Here is a 17,386-nt window from a genome sequence, read left to right as displayed (position 1 = left end):
GAGAAGTGTCTGTGTTTTTGCTCTCATAAAAAGATGGATATTTATCACCTCTGTACACTGAGCATATTTTATAACTATGTTGGAGACACTGTGAAATAGCATTATTTATTTGTAGGTCAAAGAGCAGATGAATTCTGTGGATGACCTCGATGACTTAACTCTGTCACCGGAAACAGCTTCCGAGGACTGCGAGTCGCTTTTCCCTAATTATAAGAATACCCTGAAGCTAATCGAACAACTTGGCCCGGAGAGTAAAGGTAGGACCCCCGTGTGACTACAAAGCCTTTTTAAGTGTCTCGCAGTAACGTGTGCACACCCAGTACTGCCCAGGGAGCACGGATACGTTACAGTCCGCTGCGTCTCAGAAACCTGCCTTGTGTTAAGCAGAATCAGACGTGTTGTGCGCTGCCAGCCAGGGGCTGTGACCGTTTCCACTCACTGTACTTTCTGTTGGCTCTGCTGCTCCTACGCCTTCACCCAAGGTCAGGTTATCACTGCTTCCCTCCTAGAACACTGAAATCACCTCAGGACTTTCTTCTATGCTGTCCGCCTCCTGGGACCTTGGTCTACACCGCAACCATGATTACTAGATAGTTTTTAAAATTCAGATCTTTGTTACCCCCTTGCTTAAAATCCAGCTCCTGCTTCTCACAGCTCCATGGTTAAAGGCCAGAGTCCTCTGGCTTCATTTTGTTTCATTTTATTACCCTTTTTTCCACATGAATTTTAGAATCAGCTTGTCAATGTAGGAAAAAAGAAAAAAATGTCTGCTAGTGTCCTGGAGATTAGATGTAGATTATGTTGAATCTCTAGATTAATTTGGGGAGAATTGACTTCTTAACAATACGGAATTTTTAACCCCGAACAAAGTTTATTTCTCCGTTTATATTGGTCTTCCTTGATTTTCTCAGTAATAGTTTAGAATTTTTAGTGTCTGGGTCTTTCGGTCTTTTATGAGTTTACCTGTATTTCTTATTTTTCAGTGTGGTTATAAGTAGTATATCTTTATTTATTTGTTTTAAAATAATATATTTTAGATTTTAGTTTCTGATGATAGAAATACAGCTGATTTCTGTATGCTGACTCTGTGCCCTCCAACCTGGCTGAACCCATTGATTAGTTCTAGTAGCCTTTTTATGGATTCTCTCAGATTTTCTACATAACCAAAGGTGGTCAAGCTTTTTCTTCTTTAAACTACTGTCTTATTAAAGATAGTTCACGTTTAAGACTTGCAGCCAATAACTACATTCTCTGTCACAGCTAATCATCTCTGTCACTGTTGCAACAAGAGTAGCCATAGACAATACACAAGTTAATGGACTTGGCTGTATTTCAGTAAAACTTTATTTACCAAAGCAAGCAACCCGGCCCACAGGTTGGAGTTAGCTGACTCGCACCATGTAATCACATTCCCCGCTGATTAGCAGACAGTTTTACCTCTTCATTTCCCATCCAGATGTCTTTTGGTTCTTCATTTTGCCTGATTGCACTGGCTCCAGTACAGTGCTGAATAGGAGTAAGAGAAGCCATTCCTGTCCGGTTCCTCACCTTCTGGGAAGAGCATTCTGTTTCTCACCATTGCATATGGTGTCAGCTGTAGGGTTAGCACGGATCTTTGTCATAGTGAAGACGTTCCCTTGGTTCCTAGTTTGCTGGAAGTTTTTATCAGGAATAGACATTGAGGTTTGGCAAGTGCCTTTTTTTATCCACTGACATGATCATATGGTTTCTTTTTTAGTTTGTTAATATGATGAATAAAATTGATTTTTATGTGTTAAAACAGCCCTGCATTCTTGGGATACACCCCACTTGGTCACGACGAATTTTCCTGTATTGTTGGATTTAATTCGCTAATGTTTTGTTTAGAATTTTTACTTCCATTTTCATGACATTAGTTTTCTTTCTTGTAATATCTTTGTCTGGTTTTGGATTCAGGGTAATGTTAGTTTTATAGAATGAGGACATAGTTCTTCCTCTTCGTTTTTTGAGGAGAATTTGTGTAGAATTGGTATGAAATTTTCCTAAAATATTTGGTAGAATTCACCAGTGTAACCATTGGGACTGGAATTTTCTTTGTAGTAAGGTCTTTAAATAGGACTTTTGGTTTTTAAGATACAGGGCTTTTTAGCTTATTTGTTCTTTCTTAATTGAGCTTTTGTAATTTCTCTCTTTCAAGGAATTTTACCCACTTCATCTGAATTGTCAAATTTATTTGCATAATGTTCATAATATTACTTTGTCATTCTTTTAATATCTGCAGAGCTTAGAAGAATGTCTTCCACGTTATAGATGCTCAATATCCATTTGTTCAATGTATGGATGAATGAATGTGAAAATACAGTTCTTTATACACAAAAATTATTTATATATTTTGTTTCTATTTTTATTTTCTTCCTAATGCAGATTCTGATAGGTTATGGAAAATTCAGGATCCAGTTCATTCATTCAGATCAACAGAACTGAAAGAATCTGACTGTGCACTACTTAGAGGAAAAATTAAAGAAATGGAAAATCAGGTGAACTGGCTACAAACAGAGCTGCTGAAAACAAGAGAAGCAAAATCACAGTTAAAACTTCAAAATGTGGAGTGGGAACGAGAGCTCTGCAGCATGAGGTACTGAATTTCTTGTTTTTAAAGAAATATTTGAACTCTTTGTATTTACTTTAGTACTGTAGGTATGTAGGACAAGTCTTAAAATTGCTAACTTAACCTTTTGGGGTTTTACAGGGGAGAAAATTTCATTAACATTGTGGAATATGAGACTCTTGGAAATAACAGCTATATATGTGTATATATATAATATATATATATATATATGTATATATATATATATATAATATATTTCCTCATTCTATATTTCTTTAAAAAAAGATCTTTGATCTTTATCTCTAAATTGTCTTCCAGAAAGTTCATGTTACTTTACATTCCCACTTGCAGAATTATGAAATGACCATTTTTCTCAAGGCAGAAACTTTAAAAAAAATTTATGCAGTTTGATTTTTAACATATGAATGGATGGACTAAAAAGTAAAGTGGAAAGTGATTATTGGTTAGTTTATTCAGCATCTCTCTCATACAGAGATCAGATTAGTTCAAAGGTCTATGCTGAAAGCATGGATTACTCTTTATTTTTTAATTACTTAATATGGATCCTGCCTTGTACCAAAAGGGATTTAAAAATGATTTACTAAATAAATAATATTCAACAAGGTAAGTTCAAAGTGTTGCAAAAGAAGAAACATAAAGTGTAGGGCATCAGGGAGTAGACTCCCCAGCCTCCCCTTGGATTATGCTAATTAGCGGGTCTGTGTTCTGGAAAAGACGTCTGCGGATGTTACCTTCCTCTGGAGGTCATTTAGGAGTCCCTGTAATACTTCATGAAGTTGAAATTTTATCTCTCATGAACTTACAAACCTGTTTCTAAATAGCAACTTCTCTTTTCATTAGTAACTAAATTCTCTGTCCTAATGAAGGAGTAATTTATGACTATGTGGGGGAAAAAAGGGTAATTTTCAATTCATACCTTACTGAATAATTGCAAAATTTCTTTCCTACACTATTGTCCAGAGTTACTCTTGACTGAAACTATATATCTATATCTATATCTATATCTATAGATATATGTCTATCTTTATGAAGAGATTGATGTGAGGAATTTAAAATGTGAGACTTAGAAATGAAAAAATAATTGAGAAGATAGAAATTCCATTAGGGTAATAAATCAGCATGTGAAGAACGAGATCATAAAATGAACTTTTTATTTTCTAACAAAATAAATTTTAAGGTAAGCATATTTCACTGCAGATTCACGTTAGAACAAGAAACAAAGAAGAAGAAAAATGCTTATACATTATATGAAAACACTAAGGATGACTTGAAAAGAAAAGAGAAACAATACAATGAGCAAGTTTACCTGAAACAACGACTTGAAAGCACTGCCCGAGCAGTAGAATGCAAACTGAAGAGCATAAGGAATAAACCAAATCAGGTAAATTAGTCTTACGTGAAAATTTCATAGCTCTAACACTGTTTCGTCAATATTATTTATAATATTCTTTTGAATTAATCTATATTTTCATTTAAAACAAATAAAAGTTATCTCATCCTGAATATGAACTATGACATTTAGAGCTTAACTTACTAATTTCTTGGTGTTCTTGGCATCTAATAGATGCTCTGTGTCGTTTCTGAATGAAGGAATGGAAGTTAAATTGAGCTTAATCATTAACATAAGGATTGACGGTTTTGGTCCATTCAACAAAGTAACAAGTCTAATTCAAATCCGTGTGTTAATTTTGGCTTCTTGAAGTTAAAATCCAGGCTAAATTGCCTTGTGACTGTGATAGAATTGGTTAAATGCCTTATAAAGAAATTTCACTGGGATTTCAAAATTTCTAGATACTTACAGGCATATGCAGAATAGATAAACAAGATTATACTGTATAGCACAGGGAAATATATACAAGATCTTATGGTAGCTCACGACAAAAGTCACAATGGATATATATATGTTCATGTACAACTGAAAAATTGTGCTCTACACTGGAATTTGACACAACGTTGTAAAATGACTATAACAATTTAAAAAGTGTTAAAAAAAAAAACCTTTTTCTTCCATGATACTACATCCCTTGTGTTTTTGCTCTGTGATAAATTTAGCTGTCATATATATTAGAATTTGAGTTATTTGTGTGCGTTAAAGATCCCTGTGCTTAAAAAGGCTACTTCTTTTTAACAGTTTTAAAAAAATTTTTTTTTAAAGATTCCCCTCCTAAGCTTTTTTTGACTTTTCTTCATGGTATAAAACCCAAAACCTAATGAAATATGTCTCCAGGTTTTAGAAGAGCAAAATGACGCTCAGAGACAACTTTCTCGAGAGCAGAATGCCAGAGTAATACAAGATGAAATCCTGGCCCATCATCTTTCCCAACAAAAGGAGGCAGAAAAGGCTAATAAGAAAATGAATGCTAAGGTATTTTCTTTAGTCATCTTCAAACATGTGTGTGTATGAATTGGTATACTTACATAGTTTAAAAACCAATACTGTAGGTACAGAAAGTATAGAGGGTTTTAAAAGCCTATATATGTAAATATATTTTCTGGGGGGTTCATTTCTGGTCCATTGGATAAAGCAATACTTTGAATTCAAATCCACTTGCCGGCAACAGTGACGTAGTGACATTCACAATGGCCTCATCCAAGGAGAGGCTGTTCATATTTCCCATAGGAATCGATGAACTCTCCATTATCTCAAAACTGTTGCTACTAACGGCAGGCATTCTAGTTTCTGGCAGTGATCTCACTCCTTTGATAGACGATTGGAGAGGTTACTTTATCATTTCCACTGATGGTAAGGAGGAAAAAGTATAGCCAGTTCAGAAACCGTAGTTTGGGTGTCATTCTCCTACGTGTGATAAAAAGTAACGCTCTGCTCCATGTGGTATCCGATTTCAGTACAGGGAGCTTTCGAATATAGTGATAGATATGCCGCAATCTATACTTAGTGATAATTTATTGATCAGTATTTTATTTTTAATAAAACAGTTCACTGTATTTCCCTGCTATTTCACATCCATTACTGTTATAAACACCATGAAGAAGAAAAACAATTATTGCAGAAGCAAATAGTCTCCTGATTTTCTAAGAAGAGCTCTGTAAATTTGACCTTTACCTTTAGTGTAGTCACCATTAGGGAAATAGAAGGCTTCTCTTGTGTTTATGTATTTATCCTAGAGAAGTAGCTTTGGTTTGGTATAAGAGTCGTAGACTCAGAAGCCCCGGGGAAAACCCTGCAGCTTGCTTGTGTTTTTAACCCTTTATTCCAGAATTGTCACAGCTAAATGAGTTAACTGATGTTTGTAGACATGCTTAGTACAGTGCTTAGATTTATCATTTATCCGTAGATGTCATTCTTATAACTCACTCTAAAAATGTTAGAGAGAATATTTATGGAATATTCTCAGGAAGAAAATTTTTTGGAAATTTAACCTGTCCAAATATATACAGAGCTAAGGCTCTTACTTTGGGGGTAGCTGTAAAGGTTAGATGTCAGGTATAATTTTTAAGTGTAGTCAGATTTATTCATTTTCTATTTTAAGCCTTCTGGGTTTGTTGTATTTCAAAGAAAGAAAGGCCTTTCTGATTCTGAGCTTCTTAAACATCCTTTTGTGGTTTCTTTTTTACTTTCATGGATTCACTGTCTTTAATTAAATGTTTGAACTTTTGGGGATTTCTGCTTGTTCAAAGTTTGAGATTTGTATCCACCTTAAGTTTTCCCAGTTGGATACCCAGTTATTGCAAACTTTTTGTTGCATAAACTGAAGAGATTAGTCTTTCACTTCAAAGGAAATTATGATATGTCAGTGTGTTGAGTACAGTTCAAAGAGTAAGAGATGAGGGGTTTCACTTACAGGACACAATGGATTTTGAGCTGTCTGACCCAAAAGATAGCAGCGAGGTGCTTCCTCAGCAACTTCCTGAAGCTGGAAGTCAATTCCGTGGCCCAGAAATTGAGCTCCATCCCAGGAGAGATGCTCTTAGACCAACGACGTTGGTATTAGAGTGTGTGCATAGAGACCGAGGCCAAGCCCAGCGTTCAAACAAGGAAACTGAAGCCTTGTCTCAGAGCAAACAAGGGGAAGTCAGCAAATACATCGGGAAGCAGGCGTTCCTGAAGGAGAAAGTATGTAAACTACAGAGTGAAAACACGTTGCTTCGACAGCAACTGGAAGTTGCTCAAAATGAAGCCAGAAGTGAAAAGACAATGCTTAATATCCCAGAGCTGTTTCCGGATCACATGGGAAAACTTGAAGCCATGAGCAGACGAGTTCTGATGCTGGAGGAAGGAAACAAGGAGTTAATTGATGAATCCAAATGTTTAAAGGACAGACTGTATCAGTATGAAACGGACAGAGCAGAAATGGAAGTAAGTACCCAGAAAGGGAACTGATTTTCAGACTTCCTCAAAGAAAATTCAAAGTAGTATCTGATGAAAGCTGAACGTTGAAACTAGTTGAACATAAAAAATGTGTGGGCTGTAAATATATACACTGTAAAGCAGCCTAAAAGCATATCTTGTATCCAGCGAACAAAAATTAGACCTGAGAGGTGCTTTACTTTGAGTAAAGATGCCGTGTCACCTGAAATTCTAGGAGACTAAGCTATAAGTTGTTGACAGATACAGGCAGGTCTTAGTAATTTACTCTTACAGTGCCCAAATGATTTTAATCTTTCTGTCACCACATTTTAGTATCATGATGAAGCAGATAAATGAAATGCTCAGACCTAAAATGAGTATTTTGAAATTAAGATTCAGTTGTGTGAACAAAAAAAAGTAAAAGAAAAAAGAGAGAGAGAGAGAGAGAGAAAAGATTCAATTGTGTGGATTACCTGGACAGTCAAATCCAGATTTCCCAGATGAACTGATGTGTAAATGCTGTATCTTGCAGTACTTTTCGTTCAGTAGCTTTTCATGTATTTTTAGTTGATATAATTTTATTTTTATTCATGTCAATTGGAATTAAATTTAGAAATATTTCCATCTCAAGTCATGTATTGTTATGACCTCTCCACTCCTTAAAGGCATCTACTTTTCATTCAGTCATAATTTGGGACACATGTAAATTTTAGCAAAACTGTGTTTGACTTAGTCTCCTCTGTTCTATTTATAATTTACTTTGAATATTTTTTCAAATAATTTGCTCACAATTCTCATTTCAAGGCTCAGTTACTGTCATTTGGATCTAAGTTTGTCCAGTACAGAGGAACTGGAGCGCTCTGTGATGTACGAGTTTGGCATTGGGGTCCCATTTTCAGACTGAGGAGGAGCAGCCAGAGTCCTGAGTGGCAGGAAGGGAGTGAGTGGGAGGGGTTGGGGGAGCCGTAGGAGCTGCAGTCCAGGAGGCAGGGGAGGCCAGGTTGTCTCAGGTCCCCAAAGGCCATTGGAATAACCTCGTTTTTATTGTGAGATAGGAGTCTATTGGAAGGATTTAAACACCAGATTGAATATGTGAAGAACTCTGAACTTAAGCCTCTAATGAGAAAGAGGGAGAATGTTCCACAGTGTGGAACTTAACCACCACTCATCCCACCTACACGCCCCTTTCTGTTTGAGACTTCAGTGGGGGTAAAGCTTGGCCATTTCCTGGGAGGGGCAGGGAATGGCTGGTGGGGCTGCATCCATTGTCTAAGTTAACTTACTGTCGGTAAGGCAGGAGGGTCATGCCTTCTGTGTCTTAAATGAAGTTCAATAAACAGGAATGTGTACCTGTGAGGAAAAGAAGGTGAATTGATGTCTGTGGGGATATTTCTCAAAGTCCATATGTTGGAGTTACATATTATTAATGTAGTTTTATGATAAGGTGACTTAAAAATCAGTAACAGAGTTATCTTTTTAGGCCTGTATGAGACAGCTTCAGCAAGAGCTGACTGACACCCGAAAGAAAGCGTCCATGTTGGAAGCTTCCCTGGAGGTGACGGCACATCATCAGACTGATGTAGAAGCTGAGACACAGGAGTCAGAGAGGAAATCACGTCAAACTGCGAACCCAGTACGTGTGAAATTCAGCACGTCGGCCGTGAGTGTGCAGTGCAGAGTGTTGCAGGACACTAGCTTTTCAGGGACAGCTTTCTTTTGTATCTTCATTGTAATTACACTGTTATTATCTTTATAATGCAGTTTCTTAAACTTTGACTTTCATCCCACCATTTCTCTATATATTTTTTCTTACAATATTTACTCTTAGAGAAGTTGAAAATTATACATCTTTCATCACAGAAGTTAACTTGTTTTTCCTATTAAACAGTATTGTTTAGTGATCTCTCACCACAATGAGGCCAGCTAGATAAAGTCAGAGGACAGTGTTTCATGGCATGTTCCAGAAAATTGTCATGTCTCTTCTTCACTTTTGTGAATGGGTATAGAATCTGTGTGTATTCATTTCATGGATTTCAGAGTAACTTGTGCAGAAAGGTCATTATACAAACCAGTTGAAGTTAGGCATTGCCTTCATTTTCTCTTCATTTTACGTATGTTGTCAAAGCATGGAGAAGTTCAGACCATGTCTGTACACCGAAAATAGAGAATTAAGAAAATTGTCTAGATCCTGCCTTTGGATTTTTTTTTAACTTTATTGAGATATAATTCACATATTATAGGGGGGATTGCATAACTCAAGTGGTAGAGTGCATGCTTAGCATACACAAGGTCCTGGGTTCAATCCCCTGTACCTCCTCTAAAAATAAATAAGTAAAACCTAATTGCTTCCCTCCACCAAAACAAATAAATTCACATATCGTATAAGTCACTCATTTAGGATGCATAGTTAGTATCTCCTGGTGTATCCAGAGATGTGCAGCTGTCCCCACAGTCAATTTTAGAACATTCCCATCACCCCGAAAAGAAAGCCTGCATCCCTTGGCCATCACCTCCAGCCCCCCGCCCCCCTCAGCCCCAGGCAACCACCAGTCTGACTTCTGTCTCTATAGATGTGCCTGTTCTGGGTGTTTCACATGAGTGGAGTCACATGCTATGTGGTCCTTCATGATCAGCTTTTTTCGTTAGACAAAACATCTTCAAGGTTCATCCACGTTACAGCGCTTGTCAGTATTTCCATTTCCGTTTATTGTTGAACATTGCTCGGTTGTGGGGCTAAACCGTTTATCCATCCATCAGTTGATGGGCCTTTGGGTTGCCTCTGCTTTTTGGCTCTTGCTAATAATGCTGCTGTGAACATTTCCATCCAAGTTTTGGCGTAAACACGTTTTCATTTCTTTGGGGAATAGACTTAAGGGTGGAAATGCTGTCGTATGGGTCATACGGTAACTGTGTGTAACCTTTTGAGGAACTGCCATACTGTTTCCCAGGGTGGCTGCACCATTTAACATTTTTATCCAGAGTGTGTAATTCTCCCAGTTTCTATGCATCCCTGTCAACACTGGTCATTAGCTCTCCTGGTGGGTGTGAACTGGCATCTCATTGTGTTTTGATTTGCATTTTTCTGATGACAGAATGTTGGGGATCTTTTCATGTGCTTATCCATTTGTGTATCTTCTTTGAAGACCTGCCTGTCCAGGTTTTTGCCCATTTTAAAATTGGATTGTCTTCTTATGATTGAATTGTAAGAGTTCTTTTTGTATCCTGGGTGTAAGTCTTTGATCAGATATAGGATTTTCAAGTATTTTTTCCTGTTCAGAAGCTTGCCTTCTTACCTTCTTGATGGTGTCTTTTCAAGAGCAGAAGTTTTTAACATTGATGAAGCTCAGTTAATCTATTTCTGTCTTTTACTGTCCTACCTAAGAAACAAGTGCCAGATCCAGTCATGAAGACACACACACCTGTGTTTTCTTCTAAGAATTTTGTAGTTTCAGCTCTTTCATTTTGAGTTAGTTTTATATGTATTGTATGAGGTAGAGGTCGAATTTTGTTCTTTTGCCTGTGGATATCCAGTTGTCCCAGTACCATTTGTTAAAAAGACTATTATTGTCCCATTCAGTTATTTGACACTCGTATTGAAAATCAATTGACCGTAAATGTGAGGGTTTCTTTTAGGTTCTCAGTGGTGATGCATTGATCTATGTCTGTCCTATGCCAGTACCAAGTCAGATGTTATGAGAACTCTTTCCGAGTCATCTTGCATATTACCAGTTGTTTTACATAGTAATAAAAAGTCAGTGTCGTGGAATGTCTGTAACTCTGCTTCTGTGGAGATCTGCTGCTTCCTGAAGGGGCCTGTGGCCAGCTTATGCCTTGCTGACTCTGTGACATGAGAGAAAGTAGGCTTGCAAAGATAAAGTCCATCCTTCCCCCCCCATTGAGATCCTTTAGTTTCTCGCCCAATGCCTCCCACTTCACTCGTTTCCATCAAATCATGGTCACGGGATCTGCTGACTCGGTCTGCAATATACTTCATTATGTTGCACTCATTATAATTCATAGACTCATCCATAGATTTCACTATCTAGAGGAAAGAGATTAAGCCTGGAGAAGATTAATTCAACCTTCCTCTTTGGAAGCCTCTCTAATCCATCATCTCGCGGTTCACGATGAAGTCCTCTTTTGGCCTGGTTCCTGTGTGTAATACTGGTGCCGATCTTGTTCTTGGTGTAGATCCTGCATTCTCAGCTCCCTGTGTCTACCTCCTTTTACTTAAAAAGAGAGATGCCTAGGTGTATTCTATAGCTTTATGCATAATTATTGAAATAAATATTTCATCCCATGCAAGGAAAATTTTTCAAGAGTACAGTAGCTGTTACAAGTTAGATAATATTCAATCAGTTTATCAGAAACAGGTAACAGATTAGTAATTTGAATTTCAAAAGCTCAAAGCCAATCTGTGTGATATGGAGAAGCATTGTGCTACAACATAAAGGTGAGACAGTCTTACCTTCCCTTACCAACAAGCTTTGAAGTAAGGTAAAGGAAAAATTGTATTGAATTTAAATACTGCCAAAGGACACTACATTTATGGTTCCATAATATTTTATTTTCTCTCTGAGGAAAGGGAAATGTAGAGTGAGTGCTAGATTAATAAGTTCTCAAAGCTGCCTGTCTCTTAGAATTTCAGTCAATTGAAATGAGGTAAAAAGGCTGATTTTGGTAAACTGACTATTTCTAGTTGTTTTTCAATTATTAGACTTCAAATCCTGTGTCCCCTTGCTTACCAGTCTTCCTTATCCTCAAAGTCGAGGGGAAATTGTGAAATACATGCCTATGTGTAAGAAACTGTAATTGGAGGGAACTCCGAAGTACCTTCCTTCTCACTAGTTCTGAGGTCTTTCTTTATCTGCTTCTCATCAGCACTTTGTCATTGACAAGTTAATCTCAACGTTTGTTACATTCCAGTTTATAGGAGACCAATTTCTACTATACTCAAGTTACATTTCTTACAATCGTTTTTCATCCACTTTTCTGTTTATCTGTTTTTGCCTAACAAGCTCCCCAAAGTTCAGTGGCTTTAAATAAGCATTTATTCTGTTCACAACCTACACTTAGGAATAGTGTGGCCAAGACAGCTGGCCTCTATTCCTCTTGGCTTCAGGTGGGGCAGCTCGAAGGCGGGCGGCTGGAATCACTCGAAGGTTCATCCATTGATGTCTGATGGTTGATGTTGGCGGTGGACTGTGGCTTTGGTGGGGCGGGCAGGTGGACCACCTCCCCTGGAAGTGTTCTAAGCTGTCTCTGTGGCCTGAGCGTGCCCACCTGAGACTGGGTTCCAGGGTTAAGAGCGAGGCAGAAGCTGAACTGCCTTTTCAAACCTGCCCTGCAGTTCACTCGGTGCCCCTCTCACCGTTTCCTGTTCTTTAGGAGCAGGGCACTTAAGGTTGGCCCATAGTCTACCTTTTTTATGGAATTAATTTTGAAAATTTATGGAGACATTCAAAAACAAGCATAATCTACTCACTAGCCACAAAGTTTTCTTACTGCTTCCATACGAGAAATCCACTTATCCCCACTCAGTCCCTGAGCAGGTCTCGGTCGCTGTGGTGTTAGGCTCAGGCTCCAGCCCAAGGTCTTACTTTCCCATCTTCACCAGGTCCAGGTGGGGCTGAGGTTCCTGGGCGTGGTTTCTGGAGTACAGCCCCTTGGGTACACTCCTCTCAGTGCTGGGGCTTGAGGATAAGGAGACACGGGTTACTTACCGCCACACACCAAACATTCTGCTGAACTGCTAAGGACTCACTCACAGATGGAAGATGGGAGGCACACTGGTCCGTAGCAGTTCTGAAGTGCAGCCTGATGCTGCCGGCTCTTTGATTAGGACTTAGTCCTAACCCTGGGAGGGGTTCTCCTTCGCTGCCCTCTCTGAGCTCTTTGTTCTGTCCCTTTCATGAGCAGTGACCCGTGTTTGCAGCTGAGTAGTTCTCTCAAGCCAGCTGCCTCCTTGTAGACCATCTAAGAAAAACCCAAAGGCCTCTTCCTGTTTTGCACTGTCTTTGTCTCTTTCAGTCCAAGCTGGCAAGCAGTGTTTTTGGTACCACAGTTCTCTTTAAAACTTTGAGTTTCCTGTGAATTTTATTGGGTTGATGCCATTGGAAAAGCTACTCTCACGTCTTTTTGAGATAAACTCTTCACCTTGGGCTTCCTGTGAAGCTGTTGTGGGACCATGCCTTTGAAATTCTTATGCTTTTAAGATCTTTAAAGGAATTTGAGGCAGCACCTTAAATCTTTTCAAGGTCTTAACAAAGTCTTGGCTTCATCTTTAGTCTGTTTTCCTGGCAGCACCCTAGATTTGATGTTAGCCCGGAAGCCATTTCTCTGCTTACCGATTATGTGACAATTGGGCATGTGGAGATGCTTTAAATGGGATACAGATATTTGAACCCGGTGAGTCCTGGTTCCTTTACATTTAATAACCTGTATGTTTTGGCATATCTCTCTCATCAATTTTACTTTCAGCTGTTCGGTAGCAAGAGTCCCGTTTCCTCCGGTTTTAGCGTCATTTTCTTCCCTGGCCTAGAAGCCGTCACTCTCAGCCCTTCAAGGGCCCTCAGGCTTCCACTAACAGCCTCGTGGACACTTTGGATTTTCACTCTTAGTCTTCTCTACATCTGTTCAGGTTTCACCTACCTCCAGGTTCAAAGGCATCCCCACATTTTGGGTTCTTTTTTAATGGCTGTGCCCCATTTTTAATATCTGTGCCAGTTATTTATTGCTAATGATTTATATAATAAACTGCCTCAAAACCTGGTGACTCAAAACAGCATTTGCTTGGTTCACAAGTCTGTGTTTAGACAAGGCTCAGTGGAGCCAGCTTGTTTCTTCTCCACTTGGCATCAAGCGGGCACTAGAATAATCTAAAGGCTTGTTCATGCTCGTATCTGGAAGTTGGAGCTGGCTTTGGTTAAGGACATCCCCTGGGGTCATCAGCTGGGACAGCTGCGTGTACAAAGACTCAGTAGGTGGCCTGGGCTTCACAATGTGGTGGCTGGGTTCTAAGGGTGAGCGTCCCTATGGAGTGAAAGTCAGAAGCCATTTAGCCTTAGAAATCACACAGCAGTGTCCCCACATTCTGTCCCCTAGAAACCAGTTGACTGAGGCCAGTACATACTTCAGGGGAGGGAATTTCACAGGGGAAGTGTCAAGGAATTTGTAGAGATGTTTTACAACCAGCATCTCCGCCTATCTTGTCTTACCAAATAATCCTTCTATCTGAAGGAAAGTAGTTCTTCCCAAGTCAGTGTCACTGAAATTCCAGCAAGTTTTTCTGTTTGTTTTTGCTGAGTATGTTCTCTTGTTTTGTGGAGAGCCACAAAGGATTACAAGAATTAAGGCTTTTTTGTTTATTTGTTTAGAAAAATACATGGATCACCTTACTAAACCACTACACTAGGAGATGGATTTCTCCTTAACTCTGTGAATCATTCATTGCTCCTTGGAATGCAATTCAAACAAGCATAAAATATTTGTGGTTCAGAGAAAGGCTTATGGCATTAGAACCCATATTTGCAAGATGTATTAGTTGCAGTCTTTTTTTCAAAGTCTTGTTTTGGGAGGCATTTATTCAGCCCTAAGTAACTCAGTATGATCTCCCTAAAACTTTAAAAAGCATGGAGAGTTAAGACTTGGGGGAGGAAGGGGTAAGAGACTTTCTACTAAGAGGTGCCTTATAGTCATTTTATGTAGGAAAGACATGAAACAATTACAGAAAAGAGTGTGAACTCAAGTACAAATGTATAACAAAGGTGATGACAGTAAACAGTATATTTTTGTGACTCTTGGTGGTTTGAACTTTTTTCTTGATTTTCTGAGTAATCTGAGTTTCTCCATTCCACAAGGCAGATACCATTTTATTGTAGCTGAATTTATTTCAACCTTTGATGCTGGGTTAGAGTTAGGCTGTTCTCAGTCTGCTAACCTCATTACCAAACAATTTTATCTTCTTCATGCAGAATGCTGATCTTCCAGCAAAAGTGAAATCTGCATCTTCAGTACTCCTCCATCTGAGTGCAGAAACTCAACGTTTTCTAAAGGAGTTATTTATGAAAGAATTGCAAAAGAAATCTGACACACTGGAGGAGGAGACAAAGCAGTTGGAAGAAGAAGTAGTGCACCTCAGGCGTCACCTGGAAATGAATGCAGTGGAACGCAGTCCAGTGGAGCAGTACAAACGGGAGACTGAGGAGCGAGCAAGATGGGATGTGGAAATACTGAAAGAACTCAGTCAAGTCCTGCAGTACAGACAGGAGACTGAAGAACAAGCAAGACAGCATATTGCAGAAAAATTGAAAGAAATCAGCCAGTTTTTACAGGTGAAGCATTGATCTGTAGCGTGCTCTAACTCACTTCGCTGAGAATGACAGTTCGGATGTGTACATTTTACGTGTTTCCTCTACTTCCCATATAGCAGTTTGTTTTGTGGATTTCTGGAAGGAAGGCCGCATTTGTTACTCCCTTTAAATAATTCAGTTTCCATCATTACTATCACTAAATTGATCTTTCAGAACAACTCTCACTAGACAATCATTTTTAAGACCAATTGGTGTAAGTCAAGACCACTAGGAGGAAAAGCACATATTGTGATGTAAATACTATGCCACATTCTTGGATTACTTCTAGGTTGTATTGTTCAATTTTTAAAAGTTTAGATTGATCCTATTATTCTTTGATCACATTACATGAGTACTAATATAAGAGTGATTCAACTTTAACTTCATAATTCAGATTTAATTCACTTGACATCGATGATAAGTATTTTAAAGCTTAGCTTTTTTTTCACACTTAAAATTGCTTTCTGAATCACTGACTCAAAACTAAAGGGAACAAATATACTGTAATTACTCAGGTTGTAAGTATTTTTAAAATTGTATCCTTTTAATTTACTGTAGGCCCAAGCAGCATCTCAAGAAGACTTAAGAGAGTATAAACGTGCTTCAGTAAGTCAAGTGGAACACAGAGTTAAAGTTCTGGAAACGGAACTGAAAAGTAAGACTTTTCAGTTTGATTCTAATGAAAAAGAATTGGAAGAATACAGGCAGCTGTACCTGGAAGAGCTAAAAAATAGAGTGTCATTGGCAAATCAGCTAAACTCGTAAGTCAAAACGTAGAATTATAGAAAATAATTTAGGTCATTAACTTGCCTCTAAGGCATAATTTTTATTGAGCCAGGTTCGTGAGGTGAGTAGCAAGTGAAAGCTGACTAGACAGTGTAATTTTGGGAAATGGTTTAGTAAATGAGCTCTTTAAAATGTCAGTCCAGGGCAGTTTGCATCTCCCTGGCTTTTGTTGCTTTTACATGACTTTATTTTTTATACTTGCATATATTTAACCTGGTCTAGTCTTTAAGCTAGGGGTTTTGCAAACTTTGTAATTTAGACAGCTATATTATCACAAAATTTCTAGTTAGAATTCCCATAAATAGAAATGTTAATGAGTTTAAAATTAACTGTGTTTTGGAAGAGTACAACTTAAACCCAAGGGGCCCCATTCTGGTTTTTGGTGAATTTACTTTCTTGATTGTGATACTTGGTGTCACCGCTCGTGGGCACCCTGAGACGAAGTACTGTATCCTTCTAAGTTTGTCTCCACTATGTGAAGGCATGCTTGGGGAACGGGGAAATTCACATCGGGGTGAAGGGCAGTATAGTGGTTCACAAAGTGGCTAAAAAGTATATGGTGGCCTGCCCGAGGGGATGTGTGGAAGACAGAAAGGGCAGGTCCCACCTCTGGTGCCTGAGTAGCAGTGTTATGAGCTACAGGTCTCCGCGCAGTCCAAAAGTAGAGCGTTCCTATGAAAGTTGTCGGTGTAAAGCAAAGAGGCAGTTACCTTAGGACACGTCTTGCTGGTGGAAGCGTAAAATAAATATGCATAAAGCACAGGCGCTCACAGACACAGTCCAAAGCCGTGGCGGCGTGATGCCGGGACACTGAGTGTGGTTCCGGGGAAGGAGCTCGGTGGGGCCCCTCTCGCTGCTCGGGGTGCTCACTGCCCCACTGATGGCTCGGGCTAAAACAAGCACCCAGTGCTATGCTGGCTTTTTTTTTTTTTTTTTTTTTTTTTTTTTTTTTATGGCAGTGAAAATCCGCTTGAGGTTTTTCTTCTGGTTGTGGAAAACAGGTGCTGATGTAGGCCTCTGGTAAAAGCGAAGTAACAAAGTGAGCTTTGGGACATTGGGGGATACTTGAAATTGCCCCTGGCACTGTCATTGTTCTTTCCCACCATCGACTCTGCCGCCTGCTGCCCCCCAGAGGTGGTGGCCCTAAACTGTTCCTCAGTGCCGCATGCTTAATTTCTCCCAGGTAATGCGTGAAATGTGTATATAAGGGGGGTGAAAGCAAATGCTTGAAAATGGCTTTGAGGGATGGTTTATTTTTTATTTCTGAACTGGTTTCCTGAGGGTGAGTATGTCTAGGTGCAGCCAGTGCAGAAGGCAGCGGGGATCCTCTGT

At 39.0% G+C, this 17,386-nt stretch overlaps 1 protein-coding gene across 4 annotated transcripts in view; it reads left to right on the top strand.

The window, feature by feature from the left end:
* LOC141574614 (ankyrin repeat domain-containing protein 26-like) overlaps window positions 1–17,386 on the top strand; it is a 55,943-nt gene that overhangs the window by 31,956 nt on the left and 6,601 nt on the right. For 3 of the 4 annotated variants that reach the window (XM_074350042.1, XM_074350041.1, XM_074350040.1), the window contains exons 21-28: window positions 116–257; window positions 2,404–2,614; window positions 3,806–3,989; window positions 4,836–4,973; window positions 6,414–6,926; window positions 8,398–8,577; window positions 14,891–15,250; window positions 15,827–16,029. In XM_074350042.1, coding sequence (XP_074206143.1) covers window positions 116–257; window positions 2,404–2,614; window positions 3,806–3,989; window positions 4,836–4,973; window positions 6,414–6,926; window positions 8,398–8,577; window positions 14,891–15,250; window positions 15,827–16,029 — 1,931 coding nt within the window. The remainder of the gene's footprint in view (window positions 1–115; window positions 258–2,403; window positions 2,615–3,805; window positions 3,990–4,835; window positions 4,974–6,413; window positions 6,927–8,397; window positions 8,578–14,890; window positions 15,251–15,826; window positions 16,030–17,386) is intronic. The other variant, XM_074350043.1, reaches the window with a different exon arrangement.

Source organism: Camelus bactrianus, chromosome 22, assembly GCF_048773025.1.
Source record: "Camelus bactrianus isolate YW-2024 breed Bactrian camel chromosome 22, ASM4877302v1, whole genome shotgun sequence".
NCBI classification, from domain to species: Eukaryota; Metazoa; Chordata; class Mammalia; order Artiodactyla; family Camelidae; genus Camelus; species Camelus bactrianus.
This window is presented reverse-complemented; position numbering and strand designations above follow the sequence as displayed.